The 24,173-nt window shown below is 38.5% G+C and overlaps 1 protein-coding gene across 9 annotated transcripts in view; it reads right to left on the bottom strand.

Annotated features, from left to right (window-relative positions):
• Positions 1-783: 783 nt before the first annotated feature.
• The window catches only part of mbnl2 (muscleblind-like splicing regulator 2), a 54,251-nt gene continuing 30,861 nt past the window's right edge, over positions 784-24,173 (bottom strand). For 2 of the 9 annotated variants that reach the window (XM_008325474.3, XM_017038609.2), the window contains exons 3-9: positions 20,495-20,659; positions 18,929-19,132; positions 17,070-17,330; positions 13,354-13,407; positions 12,820-12,970; positions 10,451-10,486; positions 784-6,128 (exon numbers count right to left, since the gene is read on the bottom strand). In XM_008325474.3, coding sequence (XP_008323696.1) covers positions 6,004-6,128; positions 10,451-10,486; positions 12,820-12,970; positions 13,354-13,407; positions 17,070-17,330; positions 18,929-19,132; positions 20,495-20,659 — 996 coding nt within the window. In that variant the 3' untranslated portion in view covers positions 784-6,003. Of the gene's footprint in view, positions 6,129-9,314; positions 9,410-10,450; positions 10,487-12,819; positions 12,971-13,353; positions 13,408-17,069; positions 17,331-18,928; positions 19,133-20,494; positions 20,660-24,173 lie in introns of all 9 variants that reach the window. The other 7 variants (XM_017038610.2, XM_025062458.1, XM_008325470.3 and 4 more) reach the window with 7 other exon arrangements.

Here is a 24,173-nt window from a genome sequence, read left to right as displayed (position 1 = left end):
GATGTCATTTTTCCTGAGAAGACAGTCTCCTCAGTTGCTGTGGAAACTAGGTCAAGCTCCCATTAGGAGACAGGGGTTGTTTAAGGCAGCCCTCGGCCTCAGCATCTTTGTCTGACTCACTCTTTGTGCATAAATCTGTCTGGAACCTTTTCAGGACACGGTGTAGCACAGACACTTCTTCTCCAGACAACAAAGGGTTGGAATGTACATCACCTCGTTTGACTTTAGTGTCAAAAAACAATATCGCTATTGACCTAAATAGATTTTTAGTTGTGAACTTTTGAATCATTTTTGGCCTCGATGACTAAATGTCAGCAGAATTTCCAAAATAAAAAATATTTTGATAAAAAATAATGGCGAGTCATTACATCATCATCAGTCACATACATCATTATATTGTCCCTTGAATACACGTATACATGAATACATGTATATATGAGTATACTTGCAGTTTGCTACTGGTGGAATAAATCAAATGCTAACTAGTTTACTAAGTATAGCTAGGTGGCTAAAGGTTGGCTAAGATGATGCATAACCATTAGCCATAAATAACTGACATAACAACAACAACAAAAAACAAAAAACGTTTGACCAAATATTATAGTTAAAAAATAGAATTCATGTACGTTAGCCAAAAGCTAGCTTCAACATAAAAGAGCCATCACTCAAGTTAACGGTTATTGTCTATTTCTCCAGAAGAAGCATGGTATTAAAATATAAAATACTGAATTACTCAGAAAACTAAACAATAAATTGTGACAACAAAAACAGACCCACACTAAATTAATTTAATTTTCTTTATTTATCTTTCAATAAATTTTACACTATCTTTCTGGAACCAAAGAAACGTTGGACTATAGAAACGTAACATACCACAAAATATATGCAAAAACAACAAAAAAAAAAATACAACAACATTTAGAATTGATTACATTAAAGGTATAAATCTTAACAAGGGTCTTTTTTCGTCAAATATTCTTTGAATGTGTTGGTAACGGACAGTCAAACTCCATCAACTGTAGTGCCATCTGCTGGACCAAGCCTTGAACTACACACAGCCGATTACATACACAATGCCGGTGAGGGGCGACTGGATTTTCACTGCAGAGTCCGGAGAGTTTTAGCTGACGATGGTCGACTGTTCATTTTGATGCAGTTTTGTCCTGATACTGTTCCGACGAATAAATAATTTTAGCTATAAATGATAAACAAACTGAGGAAACAAACATCAGTTCAAGTATGTGAAATACACATTTTAAGAGCTTTTAAAGTCTTAAAGAGATAGTTCAGTTGTTTTTTTGTTTTGTTTTTTTTGATGTGTGATTGTGCCAGTGAAAAGACACTGGTTCCAAATATCTTCGTTACATACCAACACACCTGCACAGGTGTACAGATTTAAGTCACCTCAAAAACTTTTACAACAATAATGCATTTACGTTGTAGGTACTAAAAAAAAATTAGGTGTGAAGTTTAATGAGTAATGACAAGTGACACAGGGGATGTGAAATATTTTAACTTTAGCAAAAACATTAGTCATCTGCTCTCTTTTAATCATAGAGCAAAATTACACTGTTTTACAGCAGGTTGCTGATTTATTAAAACAACAACTACGCCTTAAAATATATCTTTTTTTAAGATAATAATTATACAACTCAGACATAAAACCAGACTGATGACAGGAAAACCCGAGCAACAAACTCCAAAACATCTTCTAAAAACCTATTACGACTAAGAGTTTTAGATGTGTGATTATAGGAGCCAGCCCCAGATGGCCAGTGGTGGCGCCAGTCTCCTGGTGATATTAGTATTTTAAACTCATGGAAAACCAGGGTCTGCTGATCTACTGTTGTGTCATTTGGTAACATTATGTCAAGGAGGTTAAATTGAAATGAAGAATTTTTCCAAAATCTTATACACAGATCAACCTACTAGAGCCAGTAAAGCTTGATCAAAAATGTTATGTTACCAATTTCACTAATTTTGGTGCCTTTGGTTTTGGTGACATCGGGCTCTATTAGGTTTCCAGTCAGGATGTTGTTGTTAACGAGTCCCATCTAGGTGGCAGTATCTTCAGATATCCAAACACACAGAGACACAAAAACCTCTATGAACTATCCCTTTAAGCACAATGGACTTATGATAAGGCAAATAGTTTGGAATCTGCTCTTGCTCTGTCGACGAACTGTTGAGGCCATCAGTCAGTCATTGCTGCCACATTACTAAAAGCACTGAGGTTGATTCTGTGCACTAAAGCATCATAGGACGTGTGCAGAAACATTCAGTTGGTTATGTGGTTGGAAGAGAAAAGGAAAATGTCTTAATTTTCATGCAACATGGTAAAATTCTGTGGTTTTTCAATGTGACTAATAAACACGTTTTCAAAACCAGAAACAAAACAAAATCAACTTCAACACAATACGAAAAGTGCAATTCCCTAATTCTAGCGATACGTAAAGAATGAAATTGTCTAAAAGTGGAACCTAAAGGCTCATCGTCAGGGGAGGAGCTGTACAGGTCAACTTAAGGTCTTATTAATTTATAGATATTTAAATTCTTTACATATATAATCATATATATATATATATATATAATCTATGTGTAACATTGAGTTTAAATCTATGTACGTGTCACAGTCACAGCTCTACAGAGGCTGTGGTTAACTAATGAAAATATCAGGTCCTTGTGGCGGGGAATAAGAAATGTTTTCCCAGAACTCCTCTGTGTTTAGTCGTTCTAGCAAAATAATAACAATAATAATGATAATAGTAACACAAAGAAACAAAGTAAAAATCAACTGAACCATGTCATTTACAAAAATACCCAACTTTAGTCAACGCAACAATGTAACATTGTTACCAAATACTATTTGACTAGAGTGAAAAGTACATCTTATTTTGGAAAATGTCATCTCTTCTTCTTCTTTTTTTTTTGGTAAAATGTCTTCTGTACAATAAACATCTATTTTTTTCTTTAAAATTCCAACAACACAGGCAACTCTACAGTAATGCTAATTACTGCAACACCAGCGCCATCTACTTGTCCTCCATTTTCTTCCTCTTATAGACGAAAGGGCAAGACGTACAGCTTTCTAACCAGGCTGCTCACTAATTTATTCATTCACTCATCTATTCTTTCACTCATTCATCTGCTGACCTGACAGGTTAGACCTTGAAATGACCAAAACCGTGCAGAACGAAGCACAGTTCAATAAATTACATTCATTTTAAGATAGAATTTACAACATTGTCTCTGACTAAAACTTTAAGTAACGCAAGATAAATTACAACAAAAGTGTAAAATTTGTCTTTTTTTTTCTTTTAAACCACCTGCCATGAATATGGTAAACAAATCCAAACAAATGCAGTGTAAAACCAGAGGGTGGTGCAATAAAAAAAGGTCTGACAGTGGATTATCGGATGTTATTAGAGCACCATGTGGTTAGATGAGAATAAAAAACAATAAATCAGATTTTAGGGTGTGTCTACATTTGTGGTGTGGATGGGACCAGAGCTGAAAATGTCTCCTTCAATGGTTTGATTTGCTTCAACCATGGTGAAGTATAGTTACAGGTCCAGTTTTAAGATCCTAGCCTGTGATGATGCCGCGGGGACAATGATTATTTATTAAGTCACTGTGTTATGTCGCCCAATTCCAAGCCTTTGAAGAAAAATTCAGGTCGAGGATGAGTTGATTATTTAAGGGTTTTGAATCAGTTTCGGACTGAGAAGAAGTTGATGCTGCTAAGGTTTAGTGTGAGTGGAAGTCACTCAGTAGAAATTAGAGTTGGAGATGATCCTGAAAACATACTTAGAGAAATTTAATTTCTTAAAAACAATAAAGACAATAGACATTGCTCGACTGTCTCGGTCCACAGCAAATGCCAACACACCCTGGGATATAGATGTTGGAACTGATAAATGAAAGATGATTATGGTGGGATGGGTGGAGGTGGGCTCTTCTGACAAATTCAAGAGAAAAAACAGAACAGAATTTTTGAAATAACTCTGAAAACATCTCTAAAAACTCTATGAATATAAACTCTTTACACACACCGTTTACAGGTTTTAGTTTTTCTTCCAAACTCAGGTTCCTCATGTAAACAACTCAAACCCTGGTAAGAACAATGAGGGTCACCAGAACATTCTACAAAGCTAGTTTCTGATTTGTTCTCTGTCCTTTTTCTTAGTTTTTTTTTTTTTTTGTTTCTAATAAAGTCCTCGATGAAGATATTACTAAGCAACTACTGGGAAAAACAATTCTCCAGTAGTAATTCCCGAAATCCACTGTCCTTCTCAAAGAGTCCACCATCTGACAGCGACATGAGGTGTGTGTGTGTGTGTGTGTGTGTATGTGTGTGAGAGAGATGATTGTGTCCTATTATATTATTTAGGCACTTCTACAGTTTTCTTTTTCATCTAAAAATGGAACAGGATTATCGGTGATAGAAGGGTTGGACAGGACAACCACGGTCACAGATAGCCCTCCAGTCCAAGTTCAAGTCTTCGTTTTTAGTTTCATGACGATCCTTCGTCAAATGCACCTTTTTAAATTTTGTTTAGCACTTAGATCCTTCAGCCTCTCCTCCCAGACCTGGTGTTGTCATAGACCTCACTAAAGAGTTTCAGTCTGCCGGCAGACCTTCAGCCTCCAGATCCGTAAAAAACACACGAACACGTGCATACATTCACACAAGGCTTTTTCCTCTTGGTATGAAAACCAAAAAGCTCTCATTGATAAGGCCTTGGCAAAAACCAAGCTGTTGGTAGGCTGCTCAGATGTAGCATCCAAAAGCTACGTTGATAAAGCTAATCTCTAAGTGAACAAAATCCCAGTTCGACCTCACTTAAAGGAAAGAAGACTATGAAAGAAGAATTAGACGGACCTGGGCTTGATGTGTTCGCAAAGCAAGCAAACAAAGCAAGGTTTTGCTGGGACGCTCCTGATAAAATGTGTCTGTGATGATTGCAAAAATGTCTGATTTGTAACTTTATATCAAAAGAATTTGCGACATCTAATGGTGAGACTCGTCAAAACAACAAAGAGGAGGACAGCTAATCTCCACGCTAATCGCAAAATATCGTGGTGTCAAACAGGGGAACATTCGTTGTTGTTTGTACTTTTACGTAACAACAACAAAAAAAGACGATCCCTAACAAAGCGGTTTAAAGGTGATTTAATGGCGACTTAATGTATTGTATTGTTGTATGTATGAGGTTATTTTCTGGTAAACACTGATGTGTGGGTTTTTTGTTTGTTTGTCGTTGATTTTTTTAATAGTTACGCACAAAAGTGCACGCAGGTTACTACATATGAACAGCCTTGAAGCTTTTTTCAAAACTCCTGCCTTAACCTATCTTCACTTCTGTAAGGACTCTGCATGCAAAATTTCAGGTGCAAGCTTTACCTCATCACTCCTCCTGAACACAAAATACAACTCAATACAAAATGGGAGCAGCTTGTGCCATGGCAAAACCCAGAACCCAGAGGCATTTGGATGTGGCTCTGATGTGTGGCTGCTTGAATCCAGTGACAATAACTTTGGCGAGATGATTTTTCCACCGATGAAGACATTGGCAGACATTGGGTGTGTGTTTTCTCATGTCATCTTAACAGCTGACATTCCACATTTTTTGGCTGCAAAGTGCTTCAATGTGATTGTGAAGAGGGATTTTTTTTGTGTCCTATGACTCTGTCTGTCTTTCCTGCTTCTACACTGATGCGCTGCAGATCAAGCGTCTCAATTTTCTACATAAACTTTTGAGTTGAAATGAACAAGAGGAAAACTGTGGGTGTTTTGGGAGAGTTGTTAAAATTGACATCTATATTCTGTTTGCTATGAGTGTACGGTGTACAATACATGAGAATATTTAATTAAAAAAATCTTAATAGTGTTTTGTTTCTAGCAATACATACAGTATACATCTGTGTTTATGTGTTGTTGTTTGTTTGTTAACACCATTACTGACTGCAGTTTGTTTATGGTTAAATTGAAGTGTTACACTCTTAGCATGCAGGTTGCTGCACCTCCATGGCAGAGGTCAGGTAGTATTTACACAGGGGCGGTTTTGTGTTTCCTAGTGCAGCTTCTAGACACTCTGTTCCCTTTCTGATGCTCACTTCAGGATGATCTGCAGGAGGGAGAGAGAGGAGAAAAACATATTAAAATTTCCCTGCAGACTTTCTATTTATTACAAAATAAGTCATGGATGCAAAACACTTTTAGAAGGTAGAGACTTTAGCTGAAAATGTGGGTGCAATCGGAGACATAAGAAGAATCCATACTTTTGTGAGGGAACTCAACATAGCATTTAACTTATTCTGCATCTCTTTTTATAAAGAATAAATGCATCCTTGACACTAAAAGTCAGAATATGTTGGGTTTTTCTTTTATATTTGGCTACGACGGAATCTCCAAGTAAACAATAACACAGATTAGATAAAAGTAGCATCAAGTAAACATGAAGAGATAGCAAAAATGAACAAACATTTGCTGGTTCACAATCATCGCACAAGTAAAGTTACTTCGGTACAAATAAGGATATTAAAAACAAGGTCGTTTTTATTTATACCAAAATAAGTCATTTAGAATGTAACAGGTGGAAGTGACAGCACGAAAACAGAGGAGAACATTTTTTAAAGAGAAGACAGTTACCACTGTAACTGAGTTTTCAGAATGGAATAACTTAAGTTTCTGGACAAACCAAGGCAGTCCAGTTGCTAATGTCCTGACAGCCTCTGACAACGTCCATGACATTAATACTGTGGTCACAAATAGCAGCAAACAGTGGAAACGGTTTAATGGCCAGAAATCTGAGGTGGTGAAAAGATTCTCTCAGGGACTAATGGGCTGAAAAACCAGATTGGACTGAAACTACAACAAACAACTGCAGCCTCTGGGTGATGTAATACCAAATTCGAACAGTAGATGGTAGTGTTGCTTTGCGATTACATTTAGACGCAATGACATAGGCAGACGGATTGTTAAATGATGCTGTACAATGGAGAGACGTGATTGGTTCCTGCTCGTCGCATCAGAGTGACATTTCAGTGAATCACATGGTGACCAGACAGTGAACTTGTCTGGACATTCCTGTCCCGGACATACTCGAGGTTTCTGATTACATTCTGATTACAAGTCGGTGACAAGAGTTGTATCATTCACTCAGTCTGTTTATTAATGAAACTCCCATGACTGGTTCAATAAGCAATTTAAAGTCTGTAACTGTTTTCAACCAGAGACACACCAACCAACAGCATGTCTTAAAAAACAAACAAACAAACAAACAAACAAAAAAATGGTGGTGTATGAAAAAGGTCTACACAGACCTGTACTCTCAAAAACTGTGGTTTTCTGCTGCTTACAGACAACGCGCTGCTAATGCAAAAGACAATATATCTTGTATTCTGGGTTTTCAGCCTGTGTGTATCAGCTCTACGAGGGAGAGTTAACGTTTTGTGAATGGTCCAAATTACCGCGGACTGTGCTCTTCAAACAACAAAAATTCATGACTAACACATCCAATCAGCCAGTATATTCAGTGGACAGCAGTGGACCCTGCAGTGTCAGCAGACGGGAAACTACCTGTGACTATCAGAGTTTTTACATCAGGATTGAGCCATTTTACATGTCACACTTGTTCTTTATCTTGTGGTTAACGATACAACATAACTTCACTGTCTTCTTCAAGATCTGGTGTTAAATCCTCTAGCAGCAGTGCATATATCACAAGTGATGACAAAATATGCAGCTCTTGATTGTATTTCCAGATCAAATGTTAAAATGGCTCTTTTAGTGTCAAAGGTTGCCGATCCCTGACCTACGGCATGGATCTTTCTTCCGTATTCTCACCTCGGGAGCAGAGTTTTCGGTTTCTTAGCCAGTTTAAATCTTTCAAAAAAGCATTTCAGTGTTTGGTCATAAATCACAGGACAGACACGCACGCAGCTGTGATTATAGGTGTTAACAGAATCTTAAGTGGGGGGCGGGGTGATTTAACGTAGGTCCTTGGGGGAGAAAAACACACAGATGCTGGTAGTGGTGGTGGTGGTGGTGGTGGAGGGGGGGGGGCTGAATCAGACAGTGAGAACTGACGTCACTGGGTCTGATGCTGCCGATCCCACATGCATCTTTAAAGAGCGGCCCTGCTTCCTGCTGCTACTGCTGCTGCATGTCAATTACAGGAAGAGACTGTGACTCACAGGAAGTGCTCATATTATTGGCCAGGGAGGAGCAATAAAGAAGGAGGTGCTGTTGCCAGAGATAGTCATTCCTAATTCCTAAAGGCCGTTCTTTGATATTTTCATTTCAGACTTAATGAAAAAGTTTTTTTTTTTTCATTTTTAAAGGCACAATTGAAAGAAACGTCCTTTTAGAGAATGCGGTATTGACATATTTTTGAGAGTCATTGAAAACATGCCTGCCACCAGGAACACAAAAATGAAACACAAATTTAAGTCCCTTGAAACAACTTCTCAACAAAGAAAACTGATTTCTTTTCAGTATACGTCCATCATCACCCAAAATAGACACCTACCAAACTACCACATGATGGCAGATGTATTTATAAAGTAATTCTGTTTGTGTGGCGTCCAGCTGCAGAAGCCTGATACGCTGGCATTGTCCTAAAATTGCTCCACTTTTAAATAGGGCACACATGCGTGAACCTGGCCCTCAAACCTGACCTAGCTTCTCTGGCTCTTGTTACTACTCTGCCACAGCACTGTTTTTATACAAACAAAAAAAGGGGGACATTTTTATAAAAAAAACTTCAAACTTCTTCAAAAAACAATTTTCTGGCGACAACCATAAAAATACAAAGCTCAAACTGAGCAGAGCAAAAACAGAAATCAGCTGCTGAGATGGTGTGCATGTGTTTGCTCGGATGCGCATTTGCGTACAGCTTATTAGCGGCGGCCCGTGGTGCAGATGGAGAGGCTTGTTTTGGACGACAACAAGAGAAGTGGAAAAATAAACCTCGAAACAGAACATGCAAAACAAAACAAAACCGAGAAAAATAAACAAACAGAAAGTAATGCAACACAACACAAATACTACTTTGCAAATGTGGAAGCTCTGAAGAAGTGCGCGCTGTGATGCTAATTTTCAAGAAAACATGCTTCTCTGTGGTGACATTAGCATCCTCTGCTGGTCATTTCGGAAGGTGTCACGTCATGGTGCACTTTTGCAGTGCATCCAAAAGCATGGATGGTAGAGTACCAGGTGTGGGCTAGGTGTGGTATAGAAGCCTAATGAAGAGGCAGCACTTATTCAGAGCTCCAGGGACTGATGAAAGAAAGCTTTAAAAGGAGCAAACCTGATTGGCTGGTGCTGTTGCTGCGTAGGGGACACTTGTGGCGCGAGTAGTTGCTGCAGAGACAGTAGCAGGCGTAGCACTGTACATCATTGGGACTTTGTTTGAGGGAGGAGTTTGGGGAAAAAGGGGAAGAGGATAGGAGGAGGGAAAAGGTGGTGGTGGCAGCAGTGGAGAGTAGGAGTAGGTGGAGCAATATGGTGATTATTGCAACAGGTGTGATGAGTTTGTGTATTTGTTGTTGTGGGTGATGGTCAAGTTGGTGGTAGATGTTTTAGAGAGCCAGCAAGCCATCGTTAGGATTAACACCAGCAGATGGCATGCAACCATTCACAATGCAAAGCAAAGAGAAAAACAAACAAACAAAAAAGACAGAAGTAAGACAGAAAAAAGAGAGCGTGGGAGGGAAACATAACAGAAAACAAGAGGAGAGAAGCTGATTACAATCACAAGTATGAGGAAATTTTTATACAGAAAATCAGTTGCTGTTTTTCCCAGAGAAGTTTGAGGGAAACGGGACTCAGTCCAGCAGATTTGCAGGTGTCCAGACTTGTTGTCTTCACTTAAAGCACTGGAGATTCAAACTGAAAACCTCACATTTTCTTAGGAGTCAATTTAACAAATACAAAATTCTGGGATATATTTGCAGGTTACACAGCCCTAAAATAACTTACTGCAGTCTATGAATAAGACTGAATGATATTTTTATATTTTGATGCACATTATCTGCCAAGATCAACGGCAAAGCCAGGAAACCTGCAGCGCTGATGGACTGTGGATTTTTTGCTTCCCCAGCTCATTTTTCCTATAGAAACAGGAGCACATTTTCCCTGGGAAAACTTATTAAAAAATCCAGTCAACACACAGCATGGCAAACAGACTCTAGCTACTCTACTGCTTTTTAATCAAAAATAAAAAAGACAGTCAGTGAGGAAAGGGGAACAGGTGACACAAAGGCCTACGAAAAGGGTACATGGAAAAAACACAGAATCCTTTTTTTATATATAATTTCATCACCACCAAAGGCAGTGCAGTGATGCAATTTACCCTTTTGTCTCACCTGTGTATCCCACCCCAGCCCCTACACACACACATACACACACTCATCTACAGTGTACATAGCGAAGGTCGGGACCTACCAAGACTGCTAGCAGGAGTCATGCACAAGACTGACCCTGTTGTGTTCATGCAGAAAGAGAGAAAGAGAGAAAGAGAGAAAGAGAGAGAGAGAGAGAGAGAGAGAGAAAGAAAGAAAGAGAGAGGGGGAGGAAAGAATCAGGTTAATTTAGGAGGAGAATAACACGGTTATTTTCATACAAGACAAAAACAAATCTCTGATGCTTCTGTTACAGCTTTGCTCTCAGCCAGTGACAGACGCAGCAAACGGGATCAAGCACAACGGAAACCTCTTCTTATTAGTGTGGCGTTAGTGTGAACGTTAGCTGTAGGTTCTGATTACAGCTTAAACACAAGACCGTTTATAAGAAATGGACAGAGCCTGGAGCAGATTGGATGTGTGTTGTTCAAAGGTAAACTGGTTTGTATTGAAGTTTTTTTTTCTAAAATCTATGTCATCGTTGTCTTGATGTAACTTCCAAAGACTTCCAAAACCAGACTTCTGATCCCATGACGTATCCAATCAGTGTCGCCTTCACTGTTGCATTTTACATTCTTTGTTGTTTCTCTTTGTGAAAGCAGTCTGGATTAACAAGACTGAGATCAAATTATATAAGAGAAGCTGTCACAACAGCTTTGCTTTTGTGGAAATGTCAGGCTTCATTTTGCACTAATTCCAACATTGTGTCCTGTTACAACTGCAATCTAGATCTGTCTCCTACTGAACATGTCTTGTACATCACGAATCAGAAAATCAGTCAAGTATATCAATCAAAAGTACGCAGCAATTAATATATTGAATTCACAAATAAACTTATATAAAATAAACTTGTAACTATTATAATATAATATGGAGTTGGGTATTGTATTAATTTGGAAATGAGGTATAAATGGCAATGTTTATGCTATAAAAACTAAACTGTGACAATGTGTTATACATATATATGTGTGAAATCAAACAGAATGTGAATAACTAGGAGGATAATATACAGACTAAAATGATAAGACCATAAAAGAGAAGGAGATATAAGGAGCAGAGGCAGACTGTAGCGTCATGCAGGGTTAGTGTAGGACTGTGCACAGGTGCTGCTCCAGGTGTGAGTACAATGGGAATGATGGATGTTGGGGGCCGGGATATGCATCACAACGCTTTATTTATTACAGTAAACATTTTATCCTCTCATGAGACATCGGTTTTGTTTTTCCCCTCTGCTCTACACTACAAGATAACATTAGACTTCTCCTCAACTGAAGCTCAACACACACACAGAGAAAAACACACACACAAGGAGAGGGCCTGACAGACATTTCACACAGCAGGGAAACAAATACAGCATGTTTACAGAGAAGCCAGCATCACGAGTCCTGTCAGAAATGACTCATGAATGTTGGTAGTGCTCTTTAGCTGCAGTTTTTTCACTTAGCATAGCATTTGATCTGAAGAAACTCCAACTACTATCGCTGCTTGAGCACAAAAGGCTTATGATCTAAGAAAAAACAGGCAGAATAGGGAAACAGACCTTTAATGGATTGAACTGCCACAAAGTGAAAGAGTTTATTTGGACCAAGGGAGTTTGAGCCAATAGATCCTTGCCTGGGCCGTAGGTGTAACTCACAGTGTTGTGCAAAAGTTCAAGGCGGTAGTACACATTTACTACTGATCAGAGGATTAAAACTGCATAAGGCAGACCATTTTATTTTAAAGAAAACATATGTGTGGTAAACTGCGACTGAGCAGCAAGACTGTGGACAGCTATACTTCGTTCTGTGTGGCAGCCAGGCTGTAGCAGTATTGTTGAGAATGAGAATTTGGTTCCCTACATTTGCTTTAAATAGCCAAAAAGAACAGAGGCTGCAAGAAGGGAGTGAGTAAATATATACATGTACAGTGTATTACTGTATGATGTACTACTGAAATACAAATGCATTTCACTTAATATTTGATCAGAAATAGTAATGGCCTAATTCTTTTAACAAAAGAGGCCGTCTTTCATTCTGGCTGTGTCCTAATTCAGAGCACACAGCCATATCAGCTGAATGCAAACAGAGCAAGAACCAACAGAGTGAATCTGTTTACTTCAATCCCATTTATTTTGGAATGAAGTTGCCAACTTTGGTTTCAGTTTGGTTGAGTAGTAGCCACCAAAAGTCAACCAATTACATAACCTTTCTGGTATACCTGCGCAATCCAAGTATGACAAACAGTGGGCAACATTTCAGCCAAATGTAAAGCAAAGATGCCCTTCTTTTGTTGGGACCAAACAAAGTTAGTGCAGCAGCTTCTTGCCCCTGGGCCATGCCGATATATACTTTTATAATATAATCAGAGTATCATCCACATATATAGGGTATGTAAAGTTTTCATCTTAAACTGTGGGCGAGATGCTCTTACCTGTGGGGAAAAATGCCGGCTGCTGGAACTGTGTATTGGCCAGAGCCTGCTGGTAGTGCAAAACACTGGGGCTGAACAGGGAGCTGCCACCGTTGCTCTTCTCAAGTGCTGGTCTCTTTGGTAGGGGCTGAAGGACACCGTGTGGGAACGCCTGACCATGGGAAAAAACAGACATGACAAAAGTACAGAGGATTGGACCTGGATTCTTTTCCTCAGTTCGCATTAATATTTCCTAAATTGGTTATTTGTCTATGCACAGCACAATAAGGCAAAAATGGAAAACTGCAGTAACTATTACATGGACAATGACAACAGACTAAAACATAGCAAAAAACAAAATCAAACACATTACAAAAAATAACTATATTTACTTTAAAATCATATTCTAAATAGTTAGAAAATGCTGCGATTACCAAGACATTTATGCTACAAAGTGATTTACAAAAACAAACGAGTCAAACTTAAACTCTGTGAGTGGCTACAGTACATTAAAAAGAAGCTACATGCAAAGCAAAAGGTGAAAGATCCAAGTACCAGGTCTACAGTTGCCTCGAGGGGTCGCTTCATTGCTTTGGCAGTCGACTGAGTCTTTAATTAGCAGGCAGCGAGCACATGATGGCAGCGGGCCAATGGGATTCAAGCGTATTAACATACAGGTAACAGCAAGCAGAGGTGCGTCATGGGGGAACAGCATTGCATTGTGGATAGGTGAGAAGGGGAAAAAACAAAAAACAAAAAATAATCTGAATGCAAGTATACCACATACAAAACAATAGGCATGCACATAAACAAAAAAACTGTTTTGTTTACTGTGTGAAAAGACATGGCTACTTTCTGAATTAGTACAAAAGCAAACAGAAGCATCTACAGTCACTTTTGGTTAAGAAAAAGCAAGATTCTACTGTTTGATGTGTATTTTTACACTAGGGAGAAAAGCATATGACTTATAACCATCACTAAAACAACATATAAAAAAACTACAGTACCTGAGGAAAAATATAGTAAAGAAAATACAAACGATCCAGACTATAAATACACCTGCAATTTTGTAAGTAGGACACTCACACGCAGTAGCTTCTCTCCAGGATCTGTCTTTTTACTGCATGCAGCAACATCTGGACGCATTTATGGTCACATTTAAAGTATAGCAACTGTGAGAAAAGCTACACTTTGAAGCAGCTAGTAATGTCACGCTAGCTGCTGCTGCTTTTAACTAATACTCAGAGTGAGGAATAAAATGAAAACAGTCACAAATAATCTCTAGCGTTTTTGTCAAGATATTTGTTTTTTAATACTGTATGTTAATAGTTTGTAGTGTCATCTTTTCAGGTTGTTAAATTAAAAATTATAGGTTTACCCAGGTTTAAAACTAAGTACCAGACACTAAGACCACAAAGCAAAATTAAGAGACAAATTAAACCATACTTTTCACCTGTCACAAAATATCTTTACTAATGCTATGCAAATTTTGCACATGCTCCAGTTATTGTAGCATGTTAAGACACCATAATATAGTGTACATAACTTATACATATCCTTATAATTCATAAAAAATCTGTTGAGTCCAAATATGCCATTTAAGTCTGTTTAATCTGGCAAAAACACTAAGGAACAAGTCAAATAAAATAAGACTTTTTTTGAATGACAAAAATATCTTATTTTTTCTTATCTCCAAAATACCACATTTATTGCCATATCAACATCAAACAGCCATAGTCACAGTCACATACTGCTGGCTCCTTTTGAAGGTTCTTTTCTTATTTAAGTTGTGCTGCACTGTGAAAATGCCTTAAACATGCATAGTTGTGACTGTGATCATGTTGCAAGGCATTTGCAATTATATTTTGAGCACTTCGAGAGGCTACATATGTAATAGCGTGAATGCTGGGTCTACTGTATGCTTAGACCCGAGGACACTGGGGAATGCAACATAGGCATGACATCCATTAAAGAAAAGTATTGTAATGTAAGTTACTATGGCGAGTTTGAAGGTGATATAATTTATGAAGTAATATTTTAGTGATGTTATAAAAGACAATTCTGAATGTGAATGTGATGTGACTGCTGAAAGCAGAACAAACATACAGTATGAAGATAGATGTGATGAGATGCACATGCCTCCTGCTACTTGTGCAGTAGTGTTCATGGTTTTTAGTCAAAAATGCAGTTTAAAGAATTTAGCAGAGTTTTCACACTTTATTTAAACTGAACAAATGACGAAGGATTCCAGGAAAAAACCCCAAAGGTGACTTTCATTTGACCTGATATGAGGGAGAAGGTCAGAGAACACAATCATCCCAGTGACAGCAGTGTCTGACTGTATCTCCATTAGTTCACATGTAACCTTGTCTGCAGTTCACTTTACCTATGATTAAAAAACTGTGAATTATGGGTAATGATATTACCTGTTTGCAACTGAGCAGCAAGAGGGCTTTTTATGGTTCAATAAAAGTTCTGCCGCTTCAGGCTAAGAGCTAAAAGAAAATTGGTTGAAGACGCTGACTAAACAAGCCCGAAGTTGACCCACCTCAGCTTTAACACAGCCTGTAACATTGCATGGTAAATTGGAAATGGGGTCGTAAAGTTGATAAAGTGGGAAATATGAGCCACCAAGGAGGCGAAGGGGGGAGTGTGGAGCTAAAAACAAAACAGGAGCTAAATCTTTATTGACACCTCCTTTTAGTTTCTCGGTTTCTCGGGTGAGGTGATTGTAAGAACTGTGCTGACCAGTTCTCAGCATATACTCACTCACTTTTTCTTTAAACCAAAATGTAAAGAATATAAATCTCAAATCACAGATTGGCATTGACTCTATCATGACTGAAGGTTAAATAAAATCTATCTATCTGGAATCAATAGTGAACGGGAAAGCTAATGCAAGGCAGAGAGAGTGTGTGTTACACTCTCCTGGAGCACATGCAAGAATTTGAGCCTGCTGATTGGTTTGTGACTGGTCAGTTTTCAGTTAAAATGCAGATATGGACAGACTTTAACCATATGGATGAAAAACAATGAGTTGAGTAAAGCAGCAATAGAGCCAGCCAACGAAGAAAGCCAAAAAAGTGATGCCTAAAGCATGGCCAGGACACAAAGGCAACACTGGTGCAGTACAGGGCTAGCAGGAGATCAGCAGCTATAGGAGAAATAAAGTGAGAATAGCCCTGAGGAAAGAATGCCACTCACACTGAATTCAGTTTTTAACTATTTTTTTTTACTGTACAGCTACCTGTACAAGCATCTGTCTCTTTACTTCTCAAAGATGGTGGGAATATTAATGTCTTGCAAGACAGGCTGAGAAGGTTAACCCTACGCCAGCTCCAACCCTACAGTGATGCTACATTCTCATCCATCCCTGATTTAATTTGCGCTGATCTGCAGAGAGCTGCATTCATCATTGAGAGTGTGCGCGCATGCATGCTTGTGTGTGTGTTTTGGGAGGGTGGTGGAAATGGAATGGAAGGGTGAGCCAGCACATTGTCTCTCTAAGAACCAAGGACGTTTGGAAATAAAAAGCCTGCTGCAATGATACAGCAGCAGACTGTTCTTGCAGCGCTGCACTGATGCGATTAGGTTTCACTGAAACGCAGTCTATTCTTCAAAACTCGCTCTTTTGCTAAGTGACTCACATCAGCAGAAAAAGATCCCATATGCTTTACAGTAATAAAGCAGGGATCTACATTTTATAAACCCAGGATGTAATTATCAAGGGATACGTCGTCTTTTGAAGTGAGTAGAAGAGTATGGAGAGTATTGTACAAGTATGAGGAGTGTTGTACAACCTGAAATGTGTGTGAACAGGGCGTTTATGCTCAGTGGAAATGTAGCTGCCAGCAAAAAGAATAACGAAGGTCAAGGAGGGTCAATTAAGAGCCAACAAAAAAAGAGTTTGTGACATTTTAAGAATATTTTAATTGTATCTTGTATTTCTATGTATTAAAATGATGGATAGTAATTACTCAGGACCAACTTACGGATGTATCTTTTTATGACATTTGAGGGGAGGGGGTTTAAATACTTAAGACACAAATTAAAATATTTGACATAGTTGCTCAGAATGAACAACAATAACCACTTCTGTTTGCTACATAGTGAAATTCCTTATTTTTCATTGAAAGGAAAGATTTTCAGAAATAATTAGTTTAGACTAGACTAGTTTCCTAATCGATAGCTACGTACACACAGACACAACACTATGTACACACAATAGAGTGTGTGTGTGTGTGTGTGTGTGTGAGATGCTGTTCACTCACCATGGCTGCAGCCGTGGCGGCGGCTTGCGCTGCCACAGCTGTCTGGTTGGCTTGATGTTGTGTGGCCTTAATCTTGGCCTGCAGGTGGGCCGGTGGGTGGAAGTACTTGCACTTCTCACGGGAGCAGCGGCTCTTGATGTAGTCCATGCACACGGTGACGGTGTTGTCGCTGGTGTCGATCATGGGGTTGTCGCTCGGGTGAGCAAAGCGACAGTCAGTCTCACCACGGGCGCAATTGCCCCGCTGGAACTCACGACAAACCTGAAGGTATGAGCAACGAAGCAGACGGAGATGAACACACAAATATAGAGGTTGGCACTTGATTGGAGAATGAAAGTAAATGTGATACCACGTTCATACAAGTACATATACAGGCCTCACATATATACACATGTACACAGCCTTTTGGATATCGCCATTCTAAATCAGTTATGTGAAATAGCACTGGTAAAAGTGACTTATGCCTAGGGGTGTAAGAAAACAACTTTACGCCGATATATATATCGCAATATTTTGTTTAAAGTAAATTGTTAAAATTGTACCTTTATAAAATATAATAGTTGTTGTTATTATTACTGTTTTTGTTATTATTTTTCTGATATACATTCTTCTTGCTACATATTCATTTTACATTCTATATGCTGTTGATAGCCTTGTACAAAGCTAGCCTTCTCCTCTTACTATATCTATACTATACTATATATTATATATACTGTATACTATACTATATCTATTTTCATTTTTATTTTATTCTGCTGCCTATGACACAGTCTAGTCCCCAGCAGTACGTATTATTAAAACAAATGTAAATGTACATTTGCATGTGACAGATAAAATTAGACAGAAGTTAATGATTCAGGGTTATTGAGTTAAACTTTATAAAATTAAAGGGAGACACACACACACACAGTGTCTGTCCGGTGTGGGAGTACATGTGTCTCCAAGGGACCACTTTCATTCAGTTGCTAAGTAATATCGCGGGCAAAGAAAAACATACACATGTCCACACCTACGCACCACATCCAGTTCTGCGGCAGGTTTATGTTTATCTTTTTAAAATATAGATGAAAAAAGGATTCTTTCTGGTCAAACTTCTACAGTAATGAGGCTACTGCACATCATTTCAGATATTATCTAGGTGAGAACGCAAGGCTGCAGTTTGACTCTCTTCTGGTTTCTGTGCTACTCATTAACGGTTAATTCTCTTGACTCTGGTGTCTGTAGCTTTTTTGAAGTTTATGGTATAGGAAAGTTTTGCATTTTATGGAAAATTTGATTAACTGATTAATTATTAGATAGAGAATTGTAATGATTAAAGGCAGTCCTGGACCTTGTAGTAAAATTCAGCTGGAGATTAGCTAGTAGAGGTGTGTGTATGCACTGTTTAACATCTAAGTAAGAAACAGTTTAAGACACACTGTTGTAATTCTATTTTAATCCAACTTTCTTTAGAGTGGAAGTGTTTAAACTGACTGTGAGGTTATCACAGAAAAGCAAGCAAACAAACTTAATAGTGACAAATGAAGGCCGTGGAGATAAAAAATTGTTTCATTTCTTGGTGTATATGTGAAGGTTAAGTCTGTTATTGCTTTGTTGCATTTGTTACATAATTAAAAAAAAGCAGAAACATGTGAGGCTTCCTTCTTCCTTTGACTCCGGCAAATGTTTCAGCCTTTTAAATGATGCTGCACACATCTATTCTGTTACGACAGATGTCACTGCACTCGTACTACACAATCTCACACAGAACATTAGTGGTGATTAGGTGTTCGGCTCGTCTTGTCTGTGACACAAATACATAGAGGGCGAGTGGTGTGTGTGTGTGTGTGTGTGTGTGTGTGTGTGTGTGCGTTGGTCACCTCCAGTTTGTCCGTACGCAGCAGTTTCTGGCTGTTAGAAGAGCCAGCGGTCACCGAGACAGGTGGGCTGCCCGGGACTATGACGGGTGTGCTGGGCAGGATGTCCGCAGGCATCAGGCCCATGCTGTGTGACATGGGGGTTAGGTAGGGTGTGTAGCTTAAACCAGTGCTAGAGCCCAGGCCGTGGCCCACCTGAAATGCTTGCTGTGGAAAAAAAAGAATGTTTACTGTTTAGGAAAAATGGTTAAGTGGGCTGTTTATCTTAGATTATTTTAATTTAAAGAGAAATTGGATTTGATGGCTGGAAACAGGTAAGCTTGTTGATTGAAATAAAAAAAAAAGAACAAAAAACAAAGAAGAAACAAAATGAAAAAAGGCAAACAAAATGAAATAAAAGTGAAGACAAAATCAAGAGACAAGGAAAGAAGAAAGAAAAAGGAGAGTGTAAAGAAAATATGTTTTCATTCTCCATATAAAGGAGTGCACGGTGCTGAGCAGACATGTTCTTTCTCAGCGACTCCTTCTATTCCTCTCACAGATGCAGTTAAACATGTTTACACCTGGAAATCAACCCTGACTGCAGAGCAAACGGCAGAGCGCCGCTGAAGATTTCTGAGCTTTGCTCAAGGGCATGTGAGGGACTGAAGTGCGAACAAACATTAAGTCTTCCTTAAGGCTGTTCTTAGAACAGACTTGTTGACAGATAAATGCCCATTAGGACCATGTATTCATGCACCGTGTCTGACTTCACAGTGTTATCTTGGTGAATATGGATCAGAAACACAGCTGCAGGGGATTGGGGTGGGGTGGGGTGGGGGTGTGGAGGGTCACAGAAACATACTGGAGTCTAGAGCACACTGTGGTATACACAAAAGTCCATGAAGAAAACTGTCACGTTGAGCTTGGAAGAACACAAGAGCTGCTTGTTTATATCTGCTGTTTGCTATAGATTTGTATCACTGATATAAATTTAAATGATTCATTTCAACACCTTAGTCAGACAACAGCATTAATTAATAACATTAGTATTTAAGAAGCAAGGCAGTGGTTAATTAACAATGCTATAGTGCTAAAATTAGCTAGCCACCAATATTAACTGATCAGTTGTTGACTGACCATTCTCAGGGGGATATTTTTCTTAAATAGGATTTTATTTTGGAACATCGAAAAAAAAAACCCCGCATATAACTAAATCCTAAACCTATTTTTGCTGTACCTGCAGTATTAATACTCAATATTAATACTCAGGAAAGAAAGAAGTATAATGGTTGTTTTAATTGCACCCTGTGATGGAAGGGGGAGGTTAATGAGCCGACTGGCAGCCACGTTTTTAGGATTGTTTTTGTCAACGGTGACAATCTTGTCAAAGCCCTGACTGTGTTACTACCGCATACAACTACAAAGTTAAAGACTATGCCAGAGCTGTGACTCTTGGAGTGATTACTGTACACTGTACTGGGATTAAGTGGAAGAGACTCTGATCAAATCAAGATTGTAAAAACATGACAGAACGAAAACAGCGAAGCATTTAAGCTCCTGCCAGTCAATTACCACAACAGAACTAACCACAGGTTGCATGGTGGTGCCTGGGATCATGAACTGCATCTGCTGAGCCAACATAGCGGCGGCTGTCTTCTGCTGGATCAGGTTGTTTCGACCGTTGATCTCAAGCTGGGTCTTCAGGTGAGCAGGTGGGTGGAGGTATTTGCAGTTTTCACGCGTGCAGCGTCCCTGATTAACGACACAGAGAGAGGGAGGGAGGGAGACAAGGTTATTAATAGTCTGAACAATATGTAAAAGATGAACAGGTGGAGTCTCTGCCTGAGGATGATGCAGACATGTGGACGCTGATTACAACATGTCCTGAATACTTGCAGGCAGCATCTATATTCATAAATTTTCAGTGATCCTTTAAGTTTATACGAGCTTTGCATTAAGGACTGTGTGTCTCTCCAAGGTTTACAGCCCAGCAGCTATTATCTATAAAACACTGCCAACATTATTAGAATGAAAGTTTATTATTCCTCTTTGACTCGTAGACTCCGGCTACGTAGGTTTCAGGCTGAACCACAGATCAGTGAAAGGCATGGGTGATGACGAAGGTAAAAAAAAAAAAAAAACAACCAAAAAACTTTAGCTTTTTGTAGTACAGCTACAGACATGATACTGATACAACTGCTTTTTATGTTTTGATTTGAGTTTCATTAAAAGAATCAATCCTATAAACTTGATTAAAAAATGTTTTTATGTCCTTAATTATGATGTTACCACTATGTTAATGTAGTTGAGCGGCAAAGGTACTTATGTAGAGTATGTGCTTTCCAACTTACGAAGTTACATCACATTTTTGTTTTTGAGACAAAGGTGTAAAAATACAAAACACAACTCACTGCAATACTGGCACTGCTGTTTTTTCTTAAGATTTCCAGATGCTGACACATTAGAGCTAACACTGGCAGGTCTAATAATCTATGACATTCCGTATAATTTTAGTGAGAAACAGTAAAATCCTGCTTAAACAAATACCCAACCTTCTGGACGAGCTCTCATATTAACTGTGTTGGGGGCTGGAAGACTAACAGGTTGTATATCCCAGATTAGTTTCATAATATCTGTGTCTCCCAGATACACCTGTGCCATCAGAGGGGGTATAAAGATTTAAGATTTACTGACACTTGGCTGGCTGACGGCAATTACACTGGTGATTTGTGGCCTAATAATAACAAATGGGACAATGCAGTCTGGCTCCTCAGACAGCAGCAGTTAGTGGCAGGGCAGTGGGTGGAAGGCAGTGGGTGATAGTTATTACTAGAATTTAGGAAATGCCAGAAAAAGGTAACGTAAGGTAAAGAGGAGCGGGGGGTGAGTCTGAGCAGAGCGATATGATTTAGTTCTATGGGAAAATTTAACATAATCAATATTTCTATGAAGTTGAGTTTGTTTGTAAGTAGCTGCTGAACTCCAACACCATTTCAGACCAAAGCACACGTGTCCAGACAGACTCCAGACCAGTTTTAATGTCCCTGTTATTAGCAGCAGAACCGTCCCTGCTGCAGTCACCTGTGTTTTATTTGACAGGATATGGGATTGGACACTTGGGCTGTGGCAATAAAGCAGAAGAGCTGAGGTGATGATTTTTTTTTTTCATCTTCATAATACAAAGAAAATAACCTTTTATTTAAAAGGTCACACTGTGCCAAACGAGAAACAAATGTTGAAAATAACATGAAGTTCTTATATTAAAACCCTGTTCCCAGGAAAAACCTAGCACAGTCACTTTAAAGAGCCATAAAATGTCAAATCTGTAGGTTTATAATTTAGTGTTTTTATGTAAGGCAAACTTTGGCATTAACCTGTTCAGTGAAATCTAATATTTTACCTTTTGCTGAAAAATAAAGTTATAGATGCATTTTCAATTCAAAGGCCTTTTTATATACCTATACTGGCTGTGTCCTTTTTTTATTGGTTCTAAAATATAAATGTAAATATACTTTTTCTATGTGTTGATATTGCTGTTTCTCCCTGCAGTCCAGGTAAAACTGGAAAAATGCAAAAAAAACAAACAATAAATTAATAAAGATTAAAAGTGTGCATGTTTTATTTAGGACGGAGTTAGACGTGCCTGAAATCTGTTTATTGCAGTCTTATCATACTTATCATTCTAAGAGCATTAACTTCAATGTTTTCCTGCTGGATTTGTGGTTAAGTTAGGATCCCAAAGTGTATTTATTTGTGAAATTAATCAAATTAAAAGTTTTAATAAATCGTAAAACATAAGCAGAGTGATGTGCACAGTTTATCCTATTCCACCTGCTCATACACATTTGATGCAAATGTTGTTATTTGCATACACTGCAGGAAAAAGGTTTTGTTTCATTAAAGCACCTTAAGCCTTAAATACCAAATGCCCAGCATGTGTTCATGGAGGCTTCAACTTCAGGTCAGATGTCCAGCTAGTGCCAGCCTCACACACAGCAGGGTAGGCATTGTATTCATTATTAGCATATTATTAGCATTATAAGACTATTAGGATAGAAAACAAAGTGTCTCTACAGCAGGGGTGCCAAATAAGTAGTATATATAATATAAATCAATAGTGTGCAGTAGTGACCATATACTCTAAGAATTAGCTATATGCATTTAATTTAAAGTTCACCAACAAATAATGTATGTATAAAGCATGTTCTGTTTATATGACCTTATATATATTTAATGTTTTCTGTTTTAGGTAGATCACTCTAGCCCGGTCATTTAAATCCAAAAAAGCGTGGACTCACATGGTCATAAATTAAATTTAGTTAATGATTAACGATTATCGCTATTATATAAAAACAATTCTTCATGAGGCCAAAATGACCTTCACTGCTAAGCAGCAGTTTTCAAATCCCAAGAGATCATATTCACAGACAAACAAACTGCCTCTGGTCAGAACACAAAATATAACATACTGTAAAACATTTCCATCTCTCATTCTATTCTTAGTGTAGCCCACAAGTGGAACACTTCCCATGGGCCAAGATGCAAATGAAAAGATGGCATGATATGGATGTGAAGGGGATACTCGATGTACAACTGCTAACACATACACAGTACTTTTTTTAAAAAGTATAATTGGAGCGATGAGTTCTATCTGCAATGTAAGTAAAGTACTAACCTCAACAAATGAGTGACATTAAAAACACTAACGTTGTGTTTGAAATTACTCTTCTCGTGACAGATTGCATACAGATGTGTGAATAAGTGCATTTGCCCTGCTGAAATAGCAGCCTGGAAGTATCAGATAACAGCCCTGACATTCATACAGACCCCGGGGCAGCTCTGTAATGATCAGAGTCACGAGTCAGACGCCACTGACCTCCAACACCCTTGTGTTAACGCTGCAGTCAGCCTCACATACAAACCACGCTGCACAAAATCACCTGCCCACACACATGCATACTAAATGCACAAACACACTGACAAAAACATTGCCCACACAAGCACACACACAAACCTGTGAGTACAGTATAATGCTTAGACACTCACACGGGGGTTAGTGCTGAGCTTGATAAGCAAAAGTACTGAGGTGATTTATAGAACATTAACTGGAGGATAGAAAAAGAAGGAGTGATTAATGTGTTCATTTTGACGCTTTCATTACTAAAATTTGGCTATTGCACTTATATATTTGTTCATAGAGTAAGATTAAATACACTAAATGATTACTTATTACTACCATTTGTTATTATTATAATTCTATTAAATC

The sequence above is a fragment of the Cynoglossus semilaevis genome, chromosome 14 (genome assembly GCF_000523025.1).
Source record: "Cynoglossus semilaevis isolate Cse_v1.0 chromosome 14, Cse_v1.0, whole genome shotgun sequence".
In the NCBI taxonomy this organism is placed as follows: Eukaryota; Metazoa; Chordata; class Actinopteri; order Pleuronectiformes; family Cynoglossidae; genus Cynoglossus; species Cynoglossus semilaevis.
Note: the sequence above shows the minus strand (reverse complement) of the source record. Positions and strands in the feature narration are given on the sequence as shown.